The sequence below is a fragment of the Apium graveolens genome, chromosome 3 (assembly GCF_009905375.1).
Source record: "Apium graveolens cultivar Ventura chromosome 3, ASM990537v1, whole genome shotgun sequence".
Lineage (NCBI taxonomy): Eukaryota > Viridiplantae > Streptophyta > Magnoliopsida > Apiales > Apiaceae > Apium > Apium graveolens.
The window spans coordinates 111,103,389-111,115,547 of record NC_133649.1 but is presented as its reverse complement, the minus strand read 5'-3'; the positions used below and the strand labels follow the sequence as shown (position 1 = coordinate 111,115,547).

The following is a 12,159-nucleotide window of genomic DNA, read 5'->3' as shown; positions in this document are numbered from 1 at the left end:
AAAAAAAGAAATGAAATGGGTCATCCATATTTGTTGTCTTGATATAATAGTAAAATTAAACAATTCACAAGGAAAAAGTCAATAATACCGATTTATCACGTCAAATTGACAAAAATGTCTTATTACCATATTTACCCGCTTATTTCGTATTGGGAGGAGGGGGTATTGCATATACACATTTCGCAGATGGATCAATAACATGATATGCATTTAATATATGCATAATAGGAAGGTAATACGCAGTCTTGATTAGAGTAATAGCGATTACACATTTCATATACGAGTATTATACATACAAATAATTAAGGTTATACGTACAATTTCGACGCCGCAACATCAATTCACCTTCGTGGATCGTTAGCCGGAAGCCTAAATCATTGCACCACCATCACCACTCTCTCTCATCCTACCTTCTCTCCGATTCAACCCAATTTCTCCCTTTAAATTATATACATCAGATCCCACATACATACATGGATACAATTCTATTCACCGTCACGATTTGTTCATCCTTGAAAAGGTCAGGATTTGTTCATCGTTGAAAAGGATTCCGTGATATTCTTTCAAATACCTAATACGTATTTTGAATAGAGGTATCAGCGGAGGTATCAATGGCCAAACAAACAAAAAAAATATTATTTTGGTAATAGGAGACAATATATTGGGGGTAATTTTGTCTTTTTATCCAATTCGGAGCACAAAATACCCAAACGAATATCTGCAACTGGCAATTTTCTGGACACGTTTCATTAAGATATTATGTACAAAACTCAGATTATACATTTGCAAGAAGACGTTTGCTCCGAAAATCCAAATCATAAAGAGTCACTGCCCATTGATATAAGTATATCTAAATAAACTTTTAAATAACACTTGGCTTTTTTCTTTTTTTTTGCCCAAGTTAAACAACAGTGACACTTGCTTTGCTATTTAATTATACTCTCTAGTGCTTTCTAGATGTGTCAAGTCACTCGATGCTGAAAGATAGGAGTACACAAAATTTTGCCCTTCCCGCAACTTGGAACAGTTAATACATACTACAAATCTAGTGGTGTTAGCGGGCTTGCGAAGCAGGTTTAGAGGGTTTATATGTTGAATCCACAGCACAACACTTGGTGGCTAGTGCCCAATGTCAATCCCGCTTCAATGATTTTGCAATGATTGATCTTGCTATAACTATAGCAATGTATGATAAAACTGTAAGACCGATGCCCACAAAGAGGATCATATAATCATATGAAGGATCCTGAACTAAGAACACTCGAAGCTGTATAGAAGCCCAGTTGCTTTCTGACCAGACTGGATCTGCTACTCCCATGGAGTCTGATGAATTTTCTGGCAACACTTTCCATGACTCTGACTCAAACTTTAAACGTGTCGAGTATGCTGGCACGTACCTGTATAGACAAATATGTACTTTAATACCAGTTGATTACAGATATATCCAGTGCTTAATTTTAAAGTACTTGATGGCTATATCTGTTTACCGCGATTGTCAAGACCTCAAAATTCTATTATTTGCTCCCATTTCACCATATTAAATTAAACAATCCCATGGACTATTTTTTCTATTACTACTTGGTTTCATTTCAGGGAGAGACTTTTTCAATCACAATATCTCCAAATCACCATGGTGTTACGAGTGCCCATTAACTGAGCCAACAACTTTTAATATTTAGTTCAAGGGACAACTCAAGAATTAAGTTCCAAGTAAAGAGTCTTGCCCTAACAAAATAATTAATTCCACGAATAAACATGGCTAACTGGTGATGGTCAAATACTACTATTATTAAAGTAATGTATCACAAGACCAACTTACACAGATCAATAAATAAGGATGACATTATCTTAATTCGCTAGTCATATCTATAGTTGGAAGGCTCAACTTCCTAATCTAAAAGAATAAAAGTTAAAACCGTATAGAATTGAATTGTAAAAAATATGGCTGGACATGAGCGAAGGCCAGTAGTACAGTTTAAATCAACATCTTGCAGTGCTATTATTTTAATACTGCAGTTCACAAATTAACAACCTCATGCATTCCAAAAGACTTTCATTTATATAAAATTGTGCTGCTAAGATGATACCTTGTTGTAGAAATCACACATACTCCCTTCCCATCTGTCTCTGCTCTTATGCATGATTCACCTGTATTTCTACAATCTTTCGGACAGATTGAACTATCATTTTTTGACGGAAAGGATGTCTTGTCTGCCAGAAAATTCCACACAAACCTTGGAACATCACCAACATAACCAAGATATGGAGTTGACGATGGTTCCTCCAAGATGACGCCAACATAATGGCTGGGGCAAGAACTGGTGGGTAAAATATACTGCTTCACCAGATCACATGATAATCCAGGCTCACATGATAATAAGCAACCCAATAGTTCTTCAACTAAAGACGTATTCACTGTGACAGAACTCAGAGCCGAAGGACTTAACTCCTTGTTGTCGCTGGCAAGAATGTACAGTGATCGTGCAACAATGGAAGCAGCTGCAACTATGGCTGAAGAGTTGATATTAGCTGTAACAAGACAAAACTGTAAATGAGAAAAAGAAAAGGTGATTATTTTGCAACGCATCAAAGTGATAAACCCAGAAAAAAAACAGTATTTATGTCAACTTACTGAGATCATCAAGATGACTGTGATAGAATTTGTTGTTGAAGACAGTGTCGAAGTCTTCTAAAACAATTCCAGAAGTACGAGAGTCCTGTCAGAGAGAACATAGTCAAATATTCCTATATAATGTGGCTGATCTACTCTTTCTTTGACACTAATGTAATCATGCTAAAACCTAAGACCCTCCCTGAGATATGTACATTTGAGGGGGAGTGTTGAAGAGTACAAGATCATCTGGGGCCTTCCTCTATCACCTACCACCTTGAGGTTTTAGAGGGACCGCTTACTTAACATGATATAAGAGCTCGGTATAGGGAGTAATCTCAGGTTCGAGTTCTCCCACCCCATTTGTTTAATTTAAAATAGAGAATAAGGATTCTAGGGTCCTAAGGTAATGATTGACTTGAGTGTATTACATTGACTATCTAATTGTTTGCTTTCCTAATTTATAAACGAAGAAAATAAATAGCAAGTAAATATGTAACAATAAATTATTAAATTTATTTGTATACATGTATTTGCTATGATCTTGGGAAAAGTATTCCGAGGTTAACCACAGGATCCCTATTCTCCTTATAATATCTGTTGTTGGTATTGGTATATGTTTGGTTATGTATGTTGTCTGATCAATCGGTACAAACATAAAGAGTGTAAGATGGTGTTGGGTTTATATACATACATATGGCTTCCACTCCATAAGGAATGCCCTTATATAAAGAACACCATCATAGCACTTCATTTTTCAAAAAAATTTGGATTGTTAACATTAAAATCACAAAGTGTAACTACAATTAAGCTTAACATGTTGAATATAACATAGAAACTTATCTAAATTTCAATAATCAAATGTAACATAGAATCCAGTTTAGAACTTTATATATATTATTGTAACTACAAAAATTATATATATATATATAATGTTATATTTTAATCCTAAATTTTTTTTTAGATTCTTTTTTTATTCACAAATAAAAAAAAACCTTTTTGTTGTGAAAATTAGAATCTAAAGTGTAATCTCAAGGGTTCAAAGTTTGTAGGCTAAGATGGTTTGTAGTGGATCATGACTCCTTATCATACATGTGTGCAAGTGTGTGTGATCAAGTTCTATGCTAGCACTGGTGACTTCTGCTCCGAATCTTTTAACATCAATAACTGATAGAAACAATGACTTCAAGCAATTAGATCATTAAAATTGAAGAACAGAGAGAAGGTCTTCTTTAGGAAAAGAAAGAATCACTATTGATATTAATTAAATCGAATGTCTATAGCATAGATTTATGTAAATTTTGCTAACGAGGCATTAATTTTTTGCGGTAAGGAAAACAGAGGTATGTGAACGTGCAAACTGCAAACCTTCTTCAGAAAGGCCATCAAAGACGAAGGAGGAATCCCAGGATTTGAGGAATTTGCTGTAGAGATTTTTATGCTTTCAGTCCCGAGTGATTGTTGGGCGTGCTTCAAGGCTTTCAATGTATTATTAGTTCCTGATGAAACCTGCAGCACCAGTGCATCTCAATATTTAAACCACTGTACAGAGATAAAGTTCCTGCAGAAAGTAACTGAAAACTAATAACAATATCCAAATGCAAGCTGCGAAAAGAGCCGGAACAAAGTCATAACTGCACGCATTGTATCGGTCCAATAAAATAACATATAAAATCTTACTCCTGTTGCATGCGCAAAAAATGTTTTGACCCCGCCATCAAAGTCCTTGCCAACAGATCCAATTTCCAAAACCTGTAGAAATGAATTAATAATATTATCTTACGTTGGTTTAAAAGTCGTAAGCAACAAGAACTGAAGAGTGGATCAGATGAAAACACATGGTTACTCTCTAGATCGCTTGTTCTGATTCAACACATAACTTGTATTCTTCAATGAACCAAATGATATGCTAGATCCCTAAAACTTGGCGTCTTAGATTTAAAGCTATATTATTGTGCATATATGCAATTCATTTATATAATCTAACTTCTGTACATGGTTAGACAGAAGAGGGACGTAGACAACCTTATATAATGAATTCCGGCCATACAATCTAGCTACATACAATAGCATGCATGCCTAATTGCCTATACGAGTATACATATGTCAATGGTCTTTCATCTATTCCCACTGCTTATTGCATTTAAGAGTCACTTCCAATAGTAGTATACTCATTGGTGTACAGATATGCCTATGGCCTTCAAAATATGCCAAGTACTTGGATTAATGTGTGATATAATTGTTTTTCATTTTGATGGAAATATAATAGCAGTTGAAGTTTACATCAAGAATGGAGACTATCTGTATTGCAGATTAAGACCAACAACTCATCATATCAAGATTCAAGTGCTAACTTCATCATTCTAGAATTCGAACCAGTGCAGAATTTGACTCGAAGAATAGAAAAAGATACCATTTCAATTAATGTGTGATTAAGCCCACCGGTAGCATCTGAGTGTTGATCAAGTTCAACAAGAAATCTCCGGCTACCAAGATACCCCCAAGCTTCTCCGGTGAATACCACGAATACAAGCTGCAACAGAGTAATATATGTGCATAAGATTAGTTCAGATTTAAATAGGTATAAGCAGGAAGACAACCTACAATATTTAGGGCTGTAGAATGATCCGGGTAGAACCGGACACCCCCGTGCTCAAGTATCGTATCGTTTTATTTTTAGTGTGTCCATATTTGGGTCCGGGATATTATTCGGATACAAACTGATCCCGGGTATATGAGGACTATTAATAGGTATAAATACTTAGTTTTCTGGATTGAAGGTTGTGCACACCTTAAGAAGGAACATGACAAATTAATAGATGAGAGTATTGTGTATAGAAAATATGTAAAGAAATTAAGCTTTACAATAAACCAAGGTCAAGATACACAAATGGGAAATAGATTGGTCCAAGGTTTGTAATTAGAAGCCACGATCCACTTGGACAGGAGGTTAGACTCAGTTTGTTATATCCAGTGGGCAGTGCAAAAAATCTACGAATATCAGGATTCAGACTTAAATGTCCAAACAACTGACTGAGTAACGTTACAAACAATAACAAGCAATCAACATCCTACCCCCAGACTATTCACACATATCAACAATTATTCCTGTCAACCACTCCTATCCTTCACATCGTCCCAGTCCATTCGTTTCTTGTTCCAATCAAGCCAGGAACCCAAACATAGACATACAATGGGAAAAAAGTTAACAGGGCGTAAGCAATTCTTACATATGCAGACTACATTCATACAAACCTGTTTAGCAAGGTCTTTCAGACCATTAACACGTGAAAGGGCATCCACTGCAGCCAGCAGTGTAATCAGTCCCTGTATGATGGTTTAAAATAATCTGTCAAATACCTGGAAAGTTTCATATAAACACTACCTGACTGGAAATTTCAGCTAACATTGAGCTTACAGATACTGGGGAATCAGCACCTAGGCTTTTGTCACGGAAAAAGGAAGCAGCATCCATAGATGTAACAGCTAGTACAATGGGTTTGGACTGTGTCGATAATGTTGTGTCAATTGGAGGAAGTGCCGACCAAACACTGCCCTTCAAAAGTACGATTAAAATGGAAGATTGAGGTTAAACTTTTTATCAATCTTTCCATTTCACTAATTATACTAAATAATTTAGAAGTGACATAAAGACAGCAACATGAACTAATGACTGGTATATAGGGAACATTCCTTTATGTCAAAAAAGTATATAATTACAAATAGAGTTGACAAGATCCATATCCAAACAACAAATCCTAGGAAATCTGACCTGTATCCACCCAAAGGGAGGCAAGTCCCCTCTCTTAAACAAGATTCTGAATCACGTGTGCCAGCTTTTGTTGTCTAATTAAACAAACAAAAACTTTAGTGTGTTATTCATCAACAATAGCTGTAAGCAACTTCCAAAGTTAAAGGTCATTTCACAAGTTGACTTAATTGTAATATTTATTATAATTATTCCCATCCATGTCAGGTTTATATATTTATGTTATACTTTGGCAAAAAAATTGCTTTAAGGTGTGAAATTGAACAGTGTCACAAACGTCACCTGCATCACCACATCAAATTCAGCCACATGCGTCGCTGAACCTTTGTTTCTCTTTTCATTCTTCACTGCCACCTGCATGGTTATATAATAGTTGTGCACAATAATATAATAAAAATGATGAAGAAAAATGATGAAGAAAAATACACAAGTCTAGATAGGGGTAAAATTGGCTATGCAAGTCAAGCACGTCTAAAATTGTCAGGCACAAGCCAAAGGTCGCACCATTGACAACCACAATCTATAGAACTATCATCTAGGAATACAGAAATCTTCAGAATAGTACCTCTTGCAGCATAGCAGTGCTACTTTGAGAGAGTAAAAATACAGGAAAGTAGTATGTTCCCCACATAGTACTAGAACCCTACAAATCACAAATGATTTAGATTTTAGCATTAATCTTTAAATAATATTGAAATAAATATCCCATCCTCCAAATCCAGTTTGAAGAAAAAAGAAGACATTACCAATTAACAAAGTTTACTCCAAAAAAGCCGAAAAAGATATACGAATACAAAAATCACAAATTGTGCATATATAGGTTCAAGAGAACCTTTCTTGAAAGCCACTTCCTAGTTCTATATGAAAGAACCCAAATAAATTAAAAATGTAGTGGTACAGGTTTTACGAAAACCGGAAAAGAAAGGACACCAGAACCAGCACAGAGGAAGTGGTGGTCCTACAATTGAAGTCCACAAATTATTTGACAAATCAATTTTACCTTATTCTAAATTGACTACATCCTATTAACAAAACTAGCTACTGATTATTAAAGAAATAACATCACCCCTTCATACTTCATACCATCCAAACTGACGACACACAGAGAAAAACGACTTATAATGCATAAACACACATGGCTATTAAAAATGATGCCAAAGCCTAAAAGCATAGTTCCACATTCTAACTTTCTGCTCTGTTTACCATCATAACTAAGACATATGACTAGAAAGAAAGTGCAGAACATTGGTTTGCACGGTTTTCCAAATCTCATTTAAATTCCACCTAGTTCTTAGAAAGCAGATATTGATTAGAAGCACTTTGCCACCCTCCATATTATTACAATTAGAGTCAGGATTCTACTTCTATATTGGTAAATAGAATCTTTTTTAATTTTCATGCTTTGATTGATAATTAAGATAAAGATTATTCTCTTAGTATCTAGTGATGAGCTAAAATCTAACAGTTTTCTACCTTCTACGGCTGGGAAATCCTTGGGGTAGTGGCAATTGAATCACCCAAGCCTATCTTTCTATTGTTTTATAACATAAATCCTTATTTTTCTACAGCACCTATACTGGAATTTTTAGATAAAGTTGCTGCTTATTTGAAATTGAAATCCTCTTTAAATTACTATTTTTACTACTATATGTGCATATAATTCTATCTGCATCACAAAACACGCCAAAATTTTCAAGTATTCAAGATAGTAAATTTTCTAAAGGAAAAAGTCAAGTGCTAGCTAAGATACATTTTATTATTAGTGGGATGGTATCTGGATCAGAATTACTAACTAAAAAATGGGAAACTAGTTTGCTAAAATAGATAGATCAAATCGTCAGTAATTGCTACAAATACCATAGTCCGCACTTGTTACATAATTTTGACATACTAATTCATAACATACATTAGGATTCCATTGATAGGTTCTGCTTTCATAAGGAGAAAATTCGGCTTGTGGAAACTTTTTGTCAGGGGACAATCCTGCACAGAATTAAAAAATGTGATCTTATTTGTTTTAGTAAACTCTCACTGACCTCAATGGTGTAATATGAAATTCAACCATGGGGGCTTTACCTCTCAACTTATCTTGCATTTCTGATTTTACCAGTATACCGGCAACATTCCGAGCAAAGTGCGAATCATTAGATATTCTGAAACAAAACTAAGTACTTAGTACTCCCTAATACTAGTATCACACGTAATTTCAAAACCACCAATTGGACTCGCAACATATAAGCAAGAAATTTAGTGCAATGCATTAAAAAGTGAGTTAAAACACTCTTACTGTTTCATTTATAAACCCCAAACTGAATTCAGAATTTGTGAATATAGTAAACTCATATGTACAGGGACCCAAGAAATATAAAAGTCTCTATGCACAAACACAAAAACTTTGAGTCCGGCGTTCAAAGCTTGTGTTCATCGTTGAAAAATATATCCACAAAGAAGATGCAATTTAAAATATATGAAAGAGCCTAAACAAATTATTGATTAGGTATATTTTCTGACTAAGGTTCCATACCCTTCAATAGATAAGGACTAGATAAGAGAATAGAGATATTGTAAGCAACTAAATTCTGCGCATATAGGTCTAGATGACATATATTCTTCAATTTCTATGCACAATTGGCTTTTACAAAACATGTACAGAAGGAACAATGATAGAATGGATTAATTTATTTGATGAATAAATTAAAGTGACCATAACATATTAAGGGTTTGTGCATAATCTATGACATGTAATATGCACAAACCTCATCAGTAAGCTGTCATATTCATCTGATGACACCAATAAAGCAGATGGCTGAACTATAGTTTTGGCACTGTCAAGTCTTATGATGGGAGCGACAACTTTTCCATTCCCAGGATCTATTCACACAATCAAGATGTTCAGTAATTAAGGAAACAACAGAAATTCTATTAACAATTATTGGCAAACGGGCATTATGATTATTTACTTGAACAACCAATCTCTCCATGAAGGTTAAGTAGCCGTACACAAGGAAATCCATCTATTACGCTGTACATTGATTTCTCAAGATCAGGAACAGATTTCAGGTCAGCCTGCAAGGAAGCTGAGTGAAATTGATGAAATTAAAATGCAGAAGATGCTACATAAACAACTTTTAAGTATTTAAATACATGTGCAGTAAAATTCAATAACATTGAACAGTAAACAATGTGAGAAAAATTTACTCAAACTAAGACAACATTATCTATATACACAAAAGATTGCAGGCCTTAGAAGCAGCTACCACCAACTAGAGTAGAGAGTCGTTAAACAAGTACAATGGGAGTTGAAGGTTATAAAATGCATGTGTTACCAAGAAGTACTTTATATACATTAAAATAAATACAATATCAACTAGTAGTTTGACAGTTTTAGGGGAAATAAATGCATCAACAGTTCTATGTAATGTATATACCAACTACTTGAAGTAAGAATTCTAGAATTTTGGTAACTAGATCGGCGCGCTGTTGACCCAGCGCTCTATCTGAATAAAAAAATGTAAGACGATATTATTCCGAGATGGATGTTTGAAACTCCGAATTGACCATACTTCAATTGAAGGATACCAGGTGAATATAATCTTGTCAATATTACAAGGGAATATAGGAAATGTGATCAATCTATTGGTAAATAAGTTTTTCTTGCCATAACTTATCATTATTAAACTAATTCTAATTACTCAATTTAGCAGGTAGAGGTTTATATTCATAGTCAATAGGAGAAAAAACAAAATGCCACCACTCACCAATAATGCGAAACTACCACATTCCCCAATTTACATATGCCAAATATATAGGCAAAATTGATGAGGTCATAATGACCCTTTTACCTTCCACATTAATAATAGAATTAGAATCACCCAAAATTTTTGAAATTAAAAACAATAATTCAAAACAAAACTAGTGAACCAGCTATCCTCTTGTACCCTAAATTTACATTTCACCAATCATAGATGTTATTTGCACGCCATTACTAATGTTTTCCATTCCTATGCACGACTACGCTGACACGAGCAAAAGTAGAAATATTACTGACACGTAGCTTACAAAATGAACATCGTTCAGCTCAATCCTCTTTGCACCAATTAGATACGAGCTCAAATACTTTACTACCTTAATCATAAGTACAATAACTTAAAACGACATTATAATTACGATTTAATCAACAAATTTAAACAGATAATAATAACAAAATTAGAGCAGAACATACCAGAGAGTGATAAGCGAAGAGAAGCGATGAGGCAGAGAAGAGCGCACAATAGCATAGTGTTCATGGCTGTGTAATAATAAGATTAATGTGAAATTTGGGGGAAATGTTGGTAACAGTAGAAGGTTAATTTAGTCAAAACCCTAGGTGATTGACTGAATTAGATGATGAGAAGACCTGTATGATGGTGCGAGTTTCAGATGCTGAATGTAAACTGTCCGCGGCCTGATTGGTCACGAGTATATACATACTAACCTCCTCGCATATAGGGGTCGTTGGGGTAATAGTATGACAAGTCACTTTTTACTCACTAAAAGTAACAATAGGTGATAAGTAATTGGTGTCTTGAAAGTTATTCAATGTGTTTGGATGATTTGATTTTGGTAAATTTTACATGTAAGTTGTTAAAAAACAGGTTTGTGAAAATTATAAAATTAAATTTTGAAGTTAAATTAAATAGTGTTCGAATAAAGCATGTTTATTGCCTGAGTCATAGAATATCATCTTCAATTCTTCATCCTAGATTTACTCCTACGATGTGACACTGCTCGTACCAGATTTAGTTGCACATCATGAAAATAGATTATATGAACCAGGTGTTTGAATTTTCTCACATATTTCTTTTTTAGCAAAAAATTGTGTCGGCTACCGTAACTCTTTCACCCGTTGTTATACGGTCAATGCACTTGGTACATATAGCAATATTGTGTAATTATCTACGTTATAGGGTGTTTAAGTTAGCCAAGGCCGTTAAACCGTAAATTTTGTATTATATACAATGATGAAAAGAGAGATGATGATTGTAAAATTAAGTTGTATATTCATTGATCGTAAACTGTATAGAATGAACAGATTTAAATACAAGCAACCAAGTAAATTAGGAGGGAAACTAACACAATAACTAACTAATCTAACTAACTGGAGCCAGCTTTATGTGCCAGCTGTCAAGTGACATGTCCAACAGGTCCAACACCCCCCTCAAGTTGGAAGGGGAGGAAAACACTCCCAACTTGCCAAGAATGTCATGGTGTTGAAATCCAGTAAGGGGTTTAGTAAAGACATCAGCGAATTGGTGTTTTGTTGGAACATATGATAATGAAATCAATCCTGAAAGAAGTTGGGTACGAACGAAATGACAGTCAAGGTCAATATGCTTCGTACGTTCGTGAAATACATGATTCTTAGCGATGTAGATTGCAGCTTGTTTGTCACACTTAAGATGGACCGGAAGAATGTCGAATACTTCGAGTTCATGAAGAAGGCGAGAGAGCCAAGCCAATTCTGCAGTAACACGTCGCATAGAGAGATATTCTGCTTCAGCTGATGAAAGTGAAACAGTGTGCTGCTTTTTGGATTTCCACGAGATTAAAGTGTCTCCAAGGAGAATAGCATAGCCACTGACTGATTTCTGTGTATGGGGCAAGCAGCCCAATCAGCGTCACAGTAAGTTACGAGATCAAATGAAGTACATGAACTAAAAACTAATCCTTGTGACAAGTTGTTCTTGATGTATCGAAGAACATGGATGACAGCTGTTGACGGAGGAATTTGGTATTAACA

General features: G+C 34.8%; 1 protein-coding gene across 3 annotated transcripts; it reads right to left on the bottom strand.

The window, feature by feature from the left end:
* Positions 1-813: 813 nt before the first annotated feature.
* Positions 814-10,893, bottom strand: LOC141712693 (nicastrin). 3 transcript variants are annotated; one of them, XM_074515727.1, is made up of 17 exons: positions 10,777-10,893; positions 10,603-10,668; positions 9,341-9,457; positions 9,137-9,251; positions 8,457-8,533; positions 8,287-8,363; positions 6,946-7,023; positions 6,663-6,734; positions 6,384-6,457; positions 6,030-6,162; positions 5,867-5,938; positions 5,025-5,144; positions 4,292-4,363; positions 3,980-4,120; positions 2,633-2,717; positions 2,088-2,529; positions 814-1,397 (listed from the first exon to the last, which is right to left on the bottom strand). In XM_074515727.1, the coding sequence occupies exons 2-17, from the start codon at positions 10,664-10,666 to the stop codon at positions 1,133-1,135; spliced, it is 2,004 nt and encodes a 667-aa protein (XP_074371828.1). In that variant the 5' UTR covers positions 10,667-10,668; positions 10,777-10,893; the 3' UTR covers positions 814-1,132. The 3 variants fall into 3 exon arrangements, with proteins under 3 accessions (XP_074371828.1, XP_074371830.1, XP_074371829.1); XM_074515729.1 differs by having other exon boundaries at positions 9,341-9,446; positions 10,603-10,882; XM_074515728.1 differs by lacking the exon at positions 10,603-10,668 and having other exon boundaries at positions 9,341-9,446; positions 10,777-10,869.
* Between the last annotated feature and the right edge of the window lie 1,266 nt (positions 10,894-12,159).